General features: G+C 38.7%; 1 protein-coding gene across 1 annotated transcript in view; it reads left to right on the plus strand.

Moving 5' to 3' along the window:
• The window catches only part of LOC127233883 (putative coiled-coil domain-containing protein 144C), a 135,833-nt gene that overhangs the window by 34,762 nt on the left and 88,544 nt on the right, over nucleotides 1-12,527 (plus strand). The window contains exon 8 of the mRNA XM_051200554.1: nucleotides 12,121-12,187. Coding sequence (XP_051056511.1) covers nucleotides 12,121-12,187 — 67 coding nt within the window. The remainder of the gene's footprint in view (nucleotides 1-12,120; nucleotides 12,188-12,527) is intronic.

The raw sequence follows: 12,527 nt of genomic DNA on the forward strand, positions 1-12,527 counted from the left end.
AAAATGGGCAAAAAATCGGGAACTACAGACACAAGCATAACCAACAGAATTCAAGAGATGGAAGAGAGAATCTCAGGCGCAGAAGATAAACTAGAAGAAATAGATTCATCGACCAAAGAAAATCATAAATCCAACAAATCCTTAACACAAAACATCCAGGTAATGTGGAACACCATGAAAAGGCCAAACCTAAGAATAATAGGCATAGACGAAGGTGAGGAAGCCCAGCTCAAAGGTGCCGAAAACATTCAACAAAATCATTGAGGAAAACTTTCCAAATCTGAAGAAGGACATACCCATGAAAGTGCAAGAAGCACACCAAACTCCAAATAGGCTGGACCAAAGAAAAAAAGACCCCTCAACATATAATAATCAAAACACCTAGCATACAGAATAAAGAAAGAATATTAAGAGCAGCGAAGGAAAAAGGAAAGGTAACATATAAAGGCAGACCTATCAAAATTACACCTGACTTCTCCATGGAATCCCTCAAGGCCAGAAGGTCCTGGATAGATGTTCTAAAAGTATTAAGAGAATACGGATGCCAGCCTAGGCTACTATATCCAGCAAAACTCTCAATCACTATAGATGGAGAGAACAAGATATTTAATAACAAAACCAGATTTTCCCAATACGTATCAACAAATCCAGCCCTACAGAAACTGTTGGAAGGAAAACTCCAACCCAAGGAAGGTAACTACACCCACAAAAATGTAGGCCACAGATAATCCAACGACACCAGAAACCAAGGGTGAAGCAGAACTAATATATTCACAATCCCACTGCCAACAACAAACCTAAATCAAACAAGCATCAACAATCAATGGTCCTTACTCACCCTCAACATTAATGGTCTTAACTCACCTATAAAAAGACGCAGGCTAACAGAATGACACGAAGACAGAATCCATCCTTCTGCTACATACAAGAAACACATCTAAGCTTCAAAGATAGACATTACCTCACGGTAAAGGGTTGGGAAAAGATTTTGCAATCAAAAGGAAATAAGAAGCAAGCAGTCATAGCTATCCTAATATCTAACAAGTTAGACTTCAAACCAAAATTAATCAAAAGAGATGAAGACGGTCATTTCATATTCATCAAAGGAGAAATCCATCAACACGAAGTCTCAGTTCTGAACATCTATGCCCCTAATACAAAGTCACCCACATTCGTAAAAGAAACACTACTAAAACCCAAAGCTCATATAAAACCTCACACACTTATAGTGGGAGACTTCAATACACCACTCTCAACACTAGACAGGACCAAAAATCAGAAACTCAACAAAGAAACAAAAGAACTAACAGAAGTTATGTCTCAAATGGGGTTAACAGACATCTATAGAACATTCCATCCAAAGACAAAAGAATATACCTTCTTCTCTGCTCCACATGGAACCTTCTCTACAATCGACCACATACTAGGTGGAATAACAAACCTCAACAGATAGAAGAGAATAGGAATAGTCTCCTGTATCTTATTGGACCACCATGCTTTAGAAATGGAATTGAACAACAACACAAATAGCAGAACACCTGCAAACTCATGGAGACTGAACAATGTGAAATTGCACCACTCCTGGTTCAAAGAAGAAATAAAGAAAGAAATTAAGGACTTTCTAATATTCAACAAGAATGAGGACACAACATACCCGAACTTATGGGACACCTTGAAAGCAGTGCTACGAGGGAAGTTCATTGCACTAAGTGCCCATATGAAGAAAACAGAGGATAGTCACATAAGAGAATTAAGAGCACAACTGAAAGCCTTAGAGCAGAGAGAAGAGAACTCACCCTGTAGGAGTAGATGCCAGGAAATAACTTGAGGTCTGAAATCAACAAAATAGAAACCAGGAAAACAATACAAAAAAGCAATGCAACGAAGAGTTGGTTTTTTGAATAAATCAACAAGATAGACAAACCTTTATCCAAATTAACGAAAAAGCAGAGAGAGAACATGCAAAATAACAAAATCAGAAACGAAAAGAGGAACATAATAATGGACAGAGAGGAAATCCAGACAATTTCCAGGACATACTTTGAAAATCTGTATTCCACAAAAATTGAAAATTCAAAGGAAATGGACAAATTTCTGGATAGCTATCACTTAACAAAATTAAATCAAGAACAAACAACTTAAATAGACCTATAACCCACAATGAAATAGAAGCAGTCATCGAAAGCCTTCCAACCAAAAAAAGTCCAGGGCCAGATGGATTCAATGCAGAATTCTACCAGACATTCAAGGAAGAACTAATACCACTACTCCTCAAACTGTTCCACAAAATAGAAACGAAGGTTCATTGCCAAACTCTTTTTATGAGGCCACAATAACCTTGGTACCCAAGCCTCACAAAGACACAACTGAGAAAGAAAACTACAGACCAATATCCCTGATGAACATCGATGCAAAAATACTCAATAAAATACTGGCAAACCGAATTCAAGAATACATCAGAGAAATCATCCACCATGACCAAGTAGGATTCATCCCTGGAATGCAGGGATGGTTTAACATACAAAAATCTATCAACGTGATCCACTATATAAACAAACTGAAAAAGAAAAACCATATGATTATCTCCCTAGATGCTGAAAAAGCCTTCTACAAAATCCAACACCTTTTCATGATAAAGGTCTTGGAGAGGTCATGGATAACAGGAACATACCTAAACATAATAAGAACAATACACAGCAAACCAACTGCCAACATCAAACTGAATGGAGAGAAACTTAAGCCAATTCCTCTAAAATCAGGAACAAGACAAGGCTTCCCTCTCTCTCCATATCTCTTCAATATTGTACTGAAAGTTCTAGCTAAAGTTATAAGACAACAAAAGGAGATCAAGGGGATTCAAATTGGAAAGGAAGAAGTCAAACTGTATCCATTTGCAGATGATATGATAGTTTACATAAGCGACCCAATAAACTCTACCAGGGAACTCCTACAGCTGATAAACACCTTCAGCAAACTAGCAGGATACAAGATAAACTAAAAACAAAATCAGTAGCCCTACTTTTTTGAGACAACAAAGAGACAGAGAAGGAAATCAGAGAAACATCACCCTTTACAATAGCCACAAGCAACATAAAGTAACTTGGTGTGACGCTTACCAAAGAAGTAAAAGACCTATATAACAAGAACTTTGTGGTTCTAAAGAAACAAATTAAAGAAGATACCAGAAAATGGAAAGATTTCCCATGCTCTTGGATAGGTAGGATAAACATAATAAAAATTGCAATCTTGCCAAAAGCAATCTACAGATTCAATGCACTCCCCATTAAAATCCTACCACAATTCTTCACTGACCTTGAAAGGATAATAATCAACTTTATATGGAAAAACAAAAGACCCAGGATAGCCAAAACAACCCTATACAATAAAAGAATTTCAGGAGGCATCAACATTCCTGACTTTAAGCTCTACTACAGAGCTATAGTTCTGAAAACAGCCTGGTATTGACACAAAAATAGACAGGTAGACCAATGGAATCAAATTGAAAATCCTGACATTAACCCACACACCTATGAACACCTGATTTTCAACAAAACAACTAAAATTATACAATGGTGCGAGGACAGCATCTTCAACAAATGGTGCTGGCACAATTGGATGATGGTGTGTAGAAGACTGCAGATAGACCCATGTCTGTTGCCATGCAGAAAACTCAAGTCCTAATGGATCAAAGACCTCAACATCAATCCAGCCACACTGAACCTCTTAGAAGAGAAAGTAGGAGGTACCCTTGAACAAACTGGTATAGGAGACTGCTTCCTGAACATAACTCCAGGGGCACAGTCACTGAGAGAAACAATTAGTAAATGGGACCTCTTCAAACTTAGAAGCTTCTGTAAGGCAAAGGACACAGTGGACAAGACCAAATGGTAGCCCACAGACTGGGAAAAGATTTTCACCAACCCTATATCCGACAAAGGGCTGATCTCCAAAATATACAAAGAACTCAAGAAACTAGTCAACAAAACACCAAATGACCTATTAAAAGATGGGTTACAGAACTGAAGAAAGAATTCTCAATAGAGGAAATCAAAAAAGCTGAAAGACACTTAAGAAAGTGCTACACACCCTTAGCTATCAGGGAAATGAAAATCAAAACAACTTTGAGATACCATCTTACTCCTGCCAGAATGGCTAAAATTAGAAACACCAATGATGACTCATGTTGGAGAGGATGTGGAGAAAGGGGAACATTCCTCCACTGCTGGTGGGAGTGCAAACTCATACAGCCATTTTGGAGAACAGTACGGTGGTTCCTCAGGATAATGGGAATTAGTTTACCACAGGACCTGACAATCCCCCTCTTAGGCATATACCCAAATGATTCACATCCATGCAACAGAGACATCTGTGTAACTATGTTCATAGCAGCACTATTTGTAATAGCAAGAACCTGGAAGCAACATAGATGCCCCTCAATTGAAGAATGGTTAATGGCACATCTACACAATGGAATACTACTCTGCAGAAAAAAAATAATGGCATCTTGAAATTCGCAGGCAAGTGGATGACACTTGAAGAAACCATCCTGAATGAGGTAACCCAGTCTCAAAAAGAGGAACACTGTATGTACTCACTCATATATGGATTTTAGACCTAGATCAAAGGATCACCAGCCTATAATTCACACCACCAGAGGAACTAGGATACAAGGTGTATTCTAAGAGATTCATATAAAGTCCCTCACAGAACTGGTAAGGGACAAGTCCCCCAGAGCTCAGGGGAAGTGGGTGGGGGGCAAGTGAATGGAGAGAGAGAGAATGGAAGTAGGAGAAAGAGAGGGGGAGGAGAGGAAAACATGTGCAACTAGGAAGATTGAGTCAGGGTAGGGAGAGAGAGAGAGAGACAGAGAGACACAGAGAGAGAACATAAAAGAGGAAGCCAATATTGGTTTGAAGATAAAAATTGAACACAAAGAAAGGTCTAGAGAACTACAAGACTGCTGCCAACTAACAATTTGAGCTTCTGTGGATAGGCTACCATAAATGCCCTTCCCGGAGAGTGAGATCAACAACTAACTTATCCATGGAGCCCTCAACTAATGTCTGTTGGAAACAGGAGCAAACACCCATACATAAACTTTGAGTCGAAGTAGAACTCAGATGCAGATGGAGAGGACAAGACCAGGTGGCAGAAACACATAGAAACAGCTTACCTGAACAAGGAGGAGCTAACCTGCCACCAGACTGATAGCTGGGAAGCCAGCATGGGACTGACTCAGGCCCCCCTGAATATGGGTCTCAGCCAGAAGGACCGAGCAGTCTAAGGGACCTCAGACAGTGAAGCCAGGATGTATCCCTGGTGCACAAAAGGACTTTGTGAACACATCCCCCATGGAGGGATAACTGCCTAAATCTAGAGACAGGAGAGAAGCCCTAGTCCCTACTTCACTTGGCCTGTCAGATCTACATGACCCCAACTGGATGGCATTCCCCTACATATGGAATTGGGGTGAGGGGATGGGAGGGGTGGGTGGTTAGAGTGCATGTGAGAGGGTAGAGAGGATAAAAGGGAGAGAAGGAGGAGGGGAGGGAGGGAGGGAGGGGGGAAGGAGGGAGAGGGAACTGGGATCGACATGTATAATAATAAATTAAAAAAAAATGCTTTGACTCCAAAATTTAAGTTCAAGGACAAGTTACTTGGGAAAAAGATTTCTATTTTTGCTTCCACAGAAAATGAAAAGATGTGGATTCCTTCCAGACTAATGTGGTTTGATTAAGCCAAACCACCTGAAACAGAGTACCAAATGATCCTACATTCAAAACAGCTGGACAAATCAGCCTTACAGACTACAGCCAGGATTTCTGAATCTTCTTCGAATCCCCCATGACAGTGCCCCTTACCAGCAGGAAGTAGTTTGGAAAGAACGCCGCCCAAATTCCCAAATATTGTCTATAAATGTTTGTTTTCATTTAAATGGACTTTGTTATATAAAATAAATTTTTAAAAATTTAAAAAAAAGAATCTACAACATTAAAACTTAGTTTATTTTTTCCCTAAAAAAAAAAAGAAGAAGATAGAAAGAAAATAAGATGGAAGAACCTTTATCCAAACTAAGACAGAAGGAGAATAACCAAATTAACAAAGTAAGAAACAAAAGGGGGACATAACAACAGACACTGAGGAAACCCAGATAACCATCAGGTCATATTCTAAAAACCTGTACTCCAACAAAATTGGAAAGTTTAAAGGAAATGGACAATATTCTGGATAGGTACCACATATCAAAATTAAATCAAGACAATATAAACAATTTAAATACACCTATATCCCCTATAAATTAAAACAGTCATCAATAGTCTCTGAACCAAAATAAGATCAAGGACAGATGGTTTCAGTGCAGAATTCTACCAGAACTTCAAAGAAGAGCTAATACCAATACTCTTCAAATTGTTCCACACAATGGAAACAGAAGGAACGTTGCCAGTGTCGTCTTAAAAGGCTACTGTTATCCTGGTACCCAAACCACATAATACAACAAAGATAGAGAATTATAGATCAAACTCCTTCATGAACATTGATACAAAACTACTCAATAAGAAACTGGCAAACTACAAAAGGACCTTGTGAACACATCCCCCATGGAGGGATACTCCCTTAACATAGAGACAGGAGAGAAGTCCTAGTCCCTTCTTCAAATGACTTGTCAGATTTACATAACCCCACCTGGATGACATAGCCCTACATGTGGAGTGGGGGGGGGGATGGAAGGGGAGGTTGGTCAGGGTGCATGTGATGAGGAGAGAGGGTAAGAGGAAGGGAGGGAAGTAGGGAGAGAGGGAGGGAGAGGGAACTGGAATCGACATGTAAAATAAAAATAGATAAAGAAAAAAATACTGACAAACTGAATCCAAAAAAATATCAGAAAAAATTATCCATCATGACCATGTAGGCTTCAACACAGAGATGCAGGGATGGTTCAACATACAAAAAAAATCTGTCAATGTAATTCATCATATAAACAAATTGAAAGAAAGAAACCACATGATCATCTCACTAGATGATGTAAAAGCCTTCAACAAAATCCACCACCCCTTCATGATGAAGGTAGAGATTAGGAATAAAAGGAACATACCTAAACATAATAAAAGTAATACACAGCAAGCCAACAGCCAACATCAAATAAAATGGAGAGAAATGCAAAGTGATTCCACTGAAATCAAGAACAAGACAAGGCTATCCATTTTCTCAATATCTATTCCATATAATAATTGAAATTCTAGCTAAAGCAATAAGAAGACAAAAGGAGATCAAGGGGAGACAATTTGGAAAAGAAGAATCAAACTTTCCTTATTTGATGATGATATGATAGTATACATAAATGACCCCAAGAATTCTGTCAAGAAACTACTGCAACTGACAAACACCTTCAGTAATATAATAGGATACAAAATTAACTCAAAAAAGTCACTAGCCCTTCCTATATACACATGATAAAAGGGCTGAGAAAGAAATCGGAGAAACAACATCCTTTACAATAGCCACAAATAACACAAAATATCTTGGGCAACTCTAACCAAATAAGTGAAAAACATGTATGACAAGAATTTTAAGTCCTTGAAGAAAGGAATTAAAGAAGATATCAGAAAATAGAAAGATCTCCCATGCTCTTGGATAGGTGGGATCATCATAGTAAAAATGGCAATTTTACCAAAAGCAATTACAGATTCAATGCAATAACTATCAAAATCCCAGCACAATTCTTCACAGACCTCAAAAGGACAATACTCAACTTCATATGGAAAAATAAAATAACCCTGTACAAGAAAGGAACTTCCGGAGGCACACCATACCTGACTTCAAGCTCTATTATAGAGCTATGGAAATGAAAACAGCTTGGAATTGGCATTGGAGTTGGACCAATGAAATTGAATCAAAGACCCTGATATCAACCCATATATCTATGAACACCTGATTTTTGACAAAGAAACTAAAATTATACAACAGAAAAAGAAAGCATCTTCAACAAATAGTGCCAGCATAACTGGATGTTGACATGTAGAAGAAAATAGACCCATATCTGTCACTTTGAACAAAACTTAAGTCCAAATGGACCAAAGACCTCTACATAAATCCAACCACTCTGAACCTCAAAGAAGAAAATGTAGGAAGTACCCTTGAACACACTGGCACAGGAGACCACTTCCTAAATAGAACACCAGTAACACAGACACTGAGAGCAACAATGAATAAATGGGACCTCCTGAAACTGAGAAGCTTCTGTAAAGCAAAGGATACAGTCAACAAGACAAAACAGCAGACTACAGAATAGGAAAAGATCTTCACCAACTCTGCATCTGACAGAAGGCTGATCTCCAAAATATACAAAGAACTCAAGAAAGACCAAATAATCCAATAAAAAAAAAAGTTGGGTATAGATCTAAACAGAGAATCCTCAACAGAAGAATCTCAAATAGCCACTTAAGTGGCTCAAAAAGACACTTAAGGAATTGCTCAACATCCTAAGCCATCAGAGAAGTGTAAATCAAAACAACTCTGAGATATCATCTTACACCTATCAGAATGGCCAAGATCAAAAACTCTGATGACTGCTTATGCTGGAGAGGGTTGCAGTAAGGGGAACACTCCTCCATTGCTGTTGGAGTGCAAACTTGTATGGATGCTTTGGAAGTCAATATGACAGTTTCACAGTAAATTGGGCATCAATCTACCCCAATACCCAGCAACACTGCTCTTTGAGCATATACCCAAAGGATTCACACTCACACCACAAAGACATTTGCTCAGCTATGTTAATAACAGCATTATTTGTAATAGCCAGTACCTGAAATCAACCTAGATGTCCCTCAACTAAAGTACAGATAAGGAAAATGTGCTTCATTTACATGATGGTTAAAAAAAATGATGTCTTGAAATTTGCCAAATGGATGGAACTAGAAAAAGCCATCATGACTAAGGTAACCCATATCCAGAAAGACAAATATACTCATTCATAATTGGATATTATACATAAAGCAAAGGATAACCAGCCTACCTTCCACAACCCCAGAGAAGCTAGGCAACAAAGAGGACCCTGAGAGAGACATACATGGATCCTTCCTGAGTAAACTGGAAGTATTGGAAGTGTGGGGACAAGGAAGGGAAGAGGAGTGTGGGGAAAATGTATGGCTCAAAGAATGGCAAAATAAAATAATGAAGTGAATAATATTTACATGTTGTATAAGTAATATTCAGAATCTCTTTGGAAGATATTTCCATTGACTTTTCTACTTAATGACATGAGCTGCCATATCAGTCTAGTTCCTAGGTCACTTTTTTTCTAGTCTATTTTCTTATGTGTGTGTGTGTTTGTGTGCGTGTGTGTGTGACTTTGATAGTTTTTTTTTTAATTTTTTGTTTATTCTCTTTTTCAATGAATATACCACTTTTATGAATGATGAATGATTACTCCTTTTGGCTTCTCTTTCATTATTTTTGTATATATATACAAGTATTCCTTTGCTTGTACAGTTTCATAACTTGGGCATTCTGGGGACTAATCTAACCACCCATGGTTACTTGAAACTGTGTTCAGGATCTTGCCTACATGGCTGCTCTGTTGGAGACTGTGTAACTAAAAGATTCTGAAATGACTTCTTTGGATATACTAGGTGGCAGCAGTGAGATTCATGACCCTTAAGTCTATGACCAGTAGCTCCCCTCACTAGTGATGAGTATTTTAGTAAGATGGTGGGTGACTATGGAGAATGCCAGTGAAGACAATAAAGATGGAAGAATGAGTTCACTCTTGGCTATCCCACAGAGTTAACAGAAAGAACTGGGTTTGCAAGGAACAAGTTATGAGCGGTGCTCACATTTTAGGAAAGAGATGAGCACTTTGGGGATTGTAGTACATGTGATAAACATGTGGAAATTCTTGACACAGAATGTTGGGGAATCTAAAAGAACATATTAAAATAGAGAACTCAAAAAAGTTCTGGGGAAAGCTCTTTTTTAGACTGTAGAAACTGACAAAATTCAAGATTTCTGTTAAATGATGCTGAAATGACTTCAGGCACTCAGTGAATCTGTACTAGGTAGCATTTTGCTCTCTCCTCCTTCAGTGTTAATTTATACATAGTCACCTAGGAAAACGCAAATTGAATCAATGGCTGAGAGAAGTCAGACCAGGTCGACCTGTGACCAGGGTGTTGATGTTCCAGAGGGTTTGGCAGGCTCAGAAAATATTCCTGTAATCTTAATCATTTGAGGCCATCTTTAACTCAGGAACCTGTGCTTTCACAGGACTGAGGTTTAAGATCAGAGAACTCGTGAATTAAATCAATGGTGACTGACTGTTACTAATAATGCATTGGTGCCCCATTGAGGAAAGAAAGAAAAGCACTTCCCTTTGGAGACATTTAACCTGGAACAAGTCCATATTTGAGTCCTCTACTTCATGCCCCCACCCTATGTTTGTCTCTCCCTTGACAAAGGTATTTTTTTTCTGTCTATTGAACAACACAGCATCACATGGGGAAGAATGGGACACTTCACAGAAACTTTGCATAGGGTTTACAAGGGATGAAGTCATCGGCTCCAGCTGATCTAGACAGTCAGTATTACAAACATTATTGTTTACCAACCAATGCCAAGTGCTATGGTTAACATTTATGATGAATATTCACTTTCAAAGATTCTCTTAACCTCCATATTTGCTGCTTTCAACAAATGATACACATGCATTAACTGGGTCAGGGGCATGGTGTAGTATATAATTTAAGGTTACAGCTATGCATTAGCATAGGATGTAAAAGTTGATAGTATGGGAAATCCAAGTGGTTCTTTTTTATACTCGTGGATGATTTGCCTGCATGTATGTCTGTGTGTGCCTAGTTCATATGGAGGCTAGAGGAGGGTATCAGATCTCTGGGAACTGGAGTTACAGACAGTTGTGAGCTACCATATGGGTGCTGGGAATGGAACCCAGGTCATCTGGAAGAACAGCTGAGCAATCTCTCCAGCCCATGGTTCTGTTTAAAAGCAGGTGAAATAAAGGCTGAGTACACAGTAGGACAGCAGTCTTAGTGGTTATGTGACCTCAAGGTGTATTATTAATCTGGCTGTGAGGTCCAGCAAAAGCTCCAGCCTTTCAGAATTTATCATGATGCATTGCCACAGAGAATATGAGTGATCCCTGAAGAAAGAGGATCTTGATGTGTGAATGCACAAAGGGGAGATATTCCTGGGGAATCAGAACTCCACCACCAGGACTTTGCTTTCCCCCACATTCTCCCTCCAGTGTGGATATACCCAAGAGGGATTGTTATTGCTTGCTGGTTTGTGAAGAGCTGAAATGAAGGTCATCTAAAGAAAAATAATTGGTTTTTATAATTGTTAATATTTTAATCTTTCTGAAGGGACTGTGGTCAGTGACGTGTAGACATATGATCTTTAACTACTGTCCATTGACATTTCAAAGGTTCCATCCATCCTGGGAGACCCTGTGCTATTTTAAGGAGATGTGAAGATGGTATCTTTCAGTCTATGGCTTCAACTATGAAGAATCACGATGTCTAATTCTGAATTAGTCGTTAAACAGGGAGACAGCAAGGAAGGAGCATTATATGTTTTAGTCTTCTGTTGTATTTTTTACAATTCAGGCAGCAGAAATACATGTGATCCAATAGCTGGGTTTTCAATTCAACCTTCAGGAGAGTAAATTAGTTTGGGGCTCTGCCAATATATGGTCTGCCATTCTTTGTCATGGATATATGACCAAGTCTCCATAAACAATAGAGAGTTGAAGCAGAAAGACACAACAATCACTTGTTCACTTGGTTTGTTTGTATTTTTTTAAACAGAGATCAACTTTAAATATATCATAAAGAAATGGCATCTAGAGCACATGCCTTTAGTCCCAGTACTCGGGAAGCAGAGGCAAGCAGATCTTTGTGAGTTCGAGGCCAGCCTGGTCTACAAAGCAAGTTCCAGGACAACCTCCAAAGCCACAGGGAAACCCTGTCTCAAAAAAAAATTAAGGAAGGAAGGAAGGAAGGAAGGAAGGAAGGAAGGAAGGAAGGAAGGAAGGAAGGAAGAGCATCTAGTATACAGATAACTGATAACTGAAACACCTTCTTCTTGTTCATTTTTATTCTTAAGCCTCGCCCACGAATTTAGAAATCCCAAGCCCACAACAGAAGAAGATGAACATAGCTTCAACTCAAAGGTAAAATGCCCCTTTGTGAGATTAGTTTTCTCATTTTGAATCAGGGTTTTTTTTATTGTTCTTCAACTCAGCAGTGGTCTACCATCATTGCTTCTCAGAAGCTGACCAGAGAAAACCCTTTATAGTTGGGTTTGGGTTATGGCTTGTTTGTTTTAGTTTGAGAAATGCCAGAGGTAGTAAGTACTCTGAAGTAGTGGGGTTGGAGTCAGGCATGGAAAATCCATAAAGGAAAGAATTTATTAAGGCGTAGTTTTCATGATAGAGCAAATCTGAAATTTGAGGCAGGAACTTTGGGATAAATACACATTATTGTGGTTTAATTTACTTTATTGGGGGCTAG

Source organism: Phodopus roborovskii, unplaced genomic scaffold (assembly GCF_943737965.1).
Source record: "Phodopus roborovskii unplaced genomic scaffold, PHOROB, whole genome shotgun sequence".
NCBI lineage: Eukaryota > Metazoa > Chordata > Mammalia > Rodentia > Cricetidae > Phodopus > Phodopus roborovskii.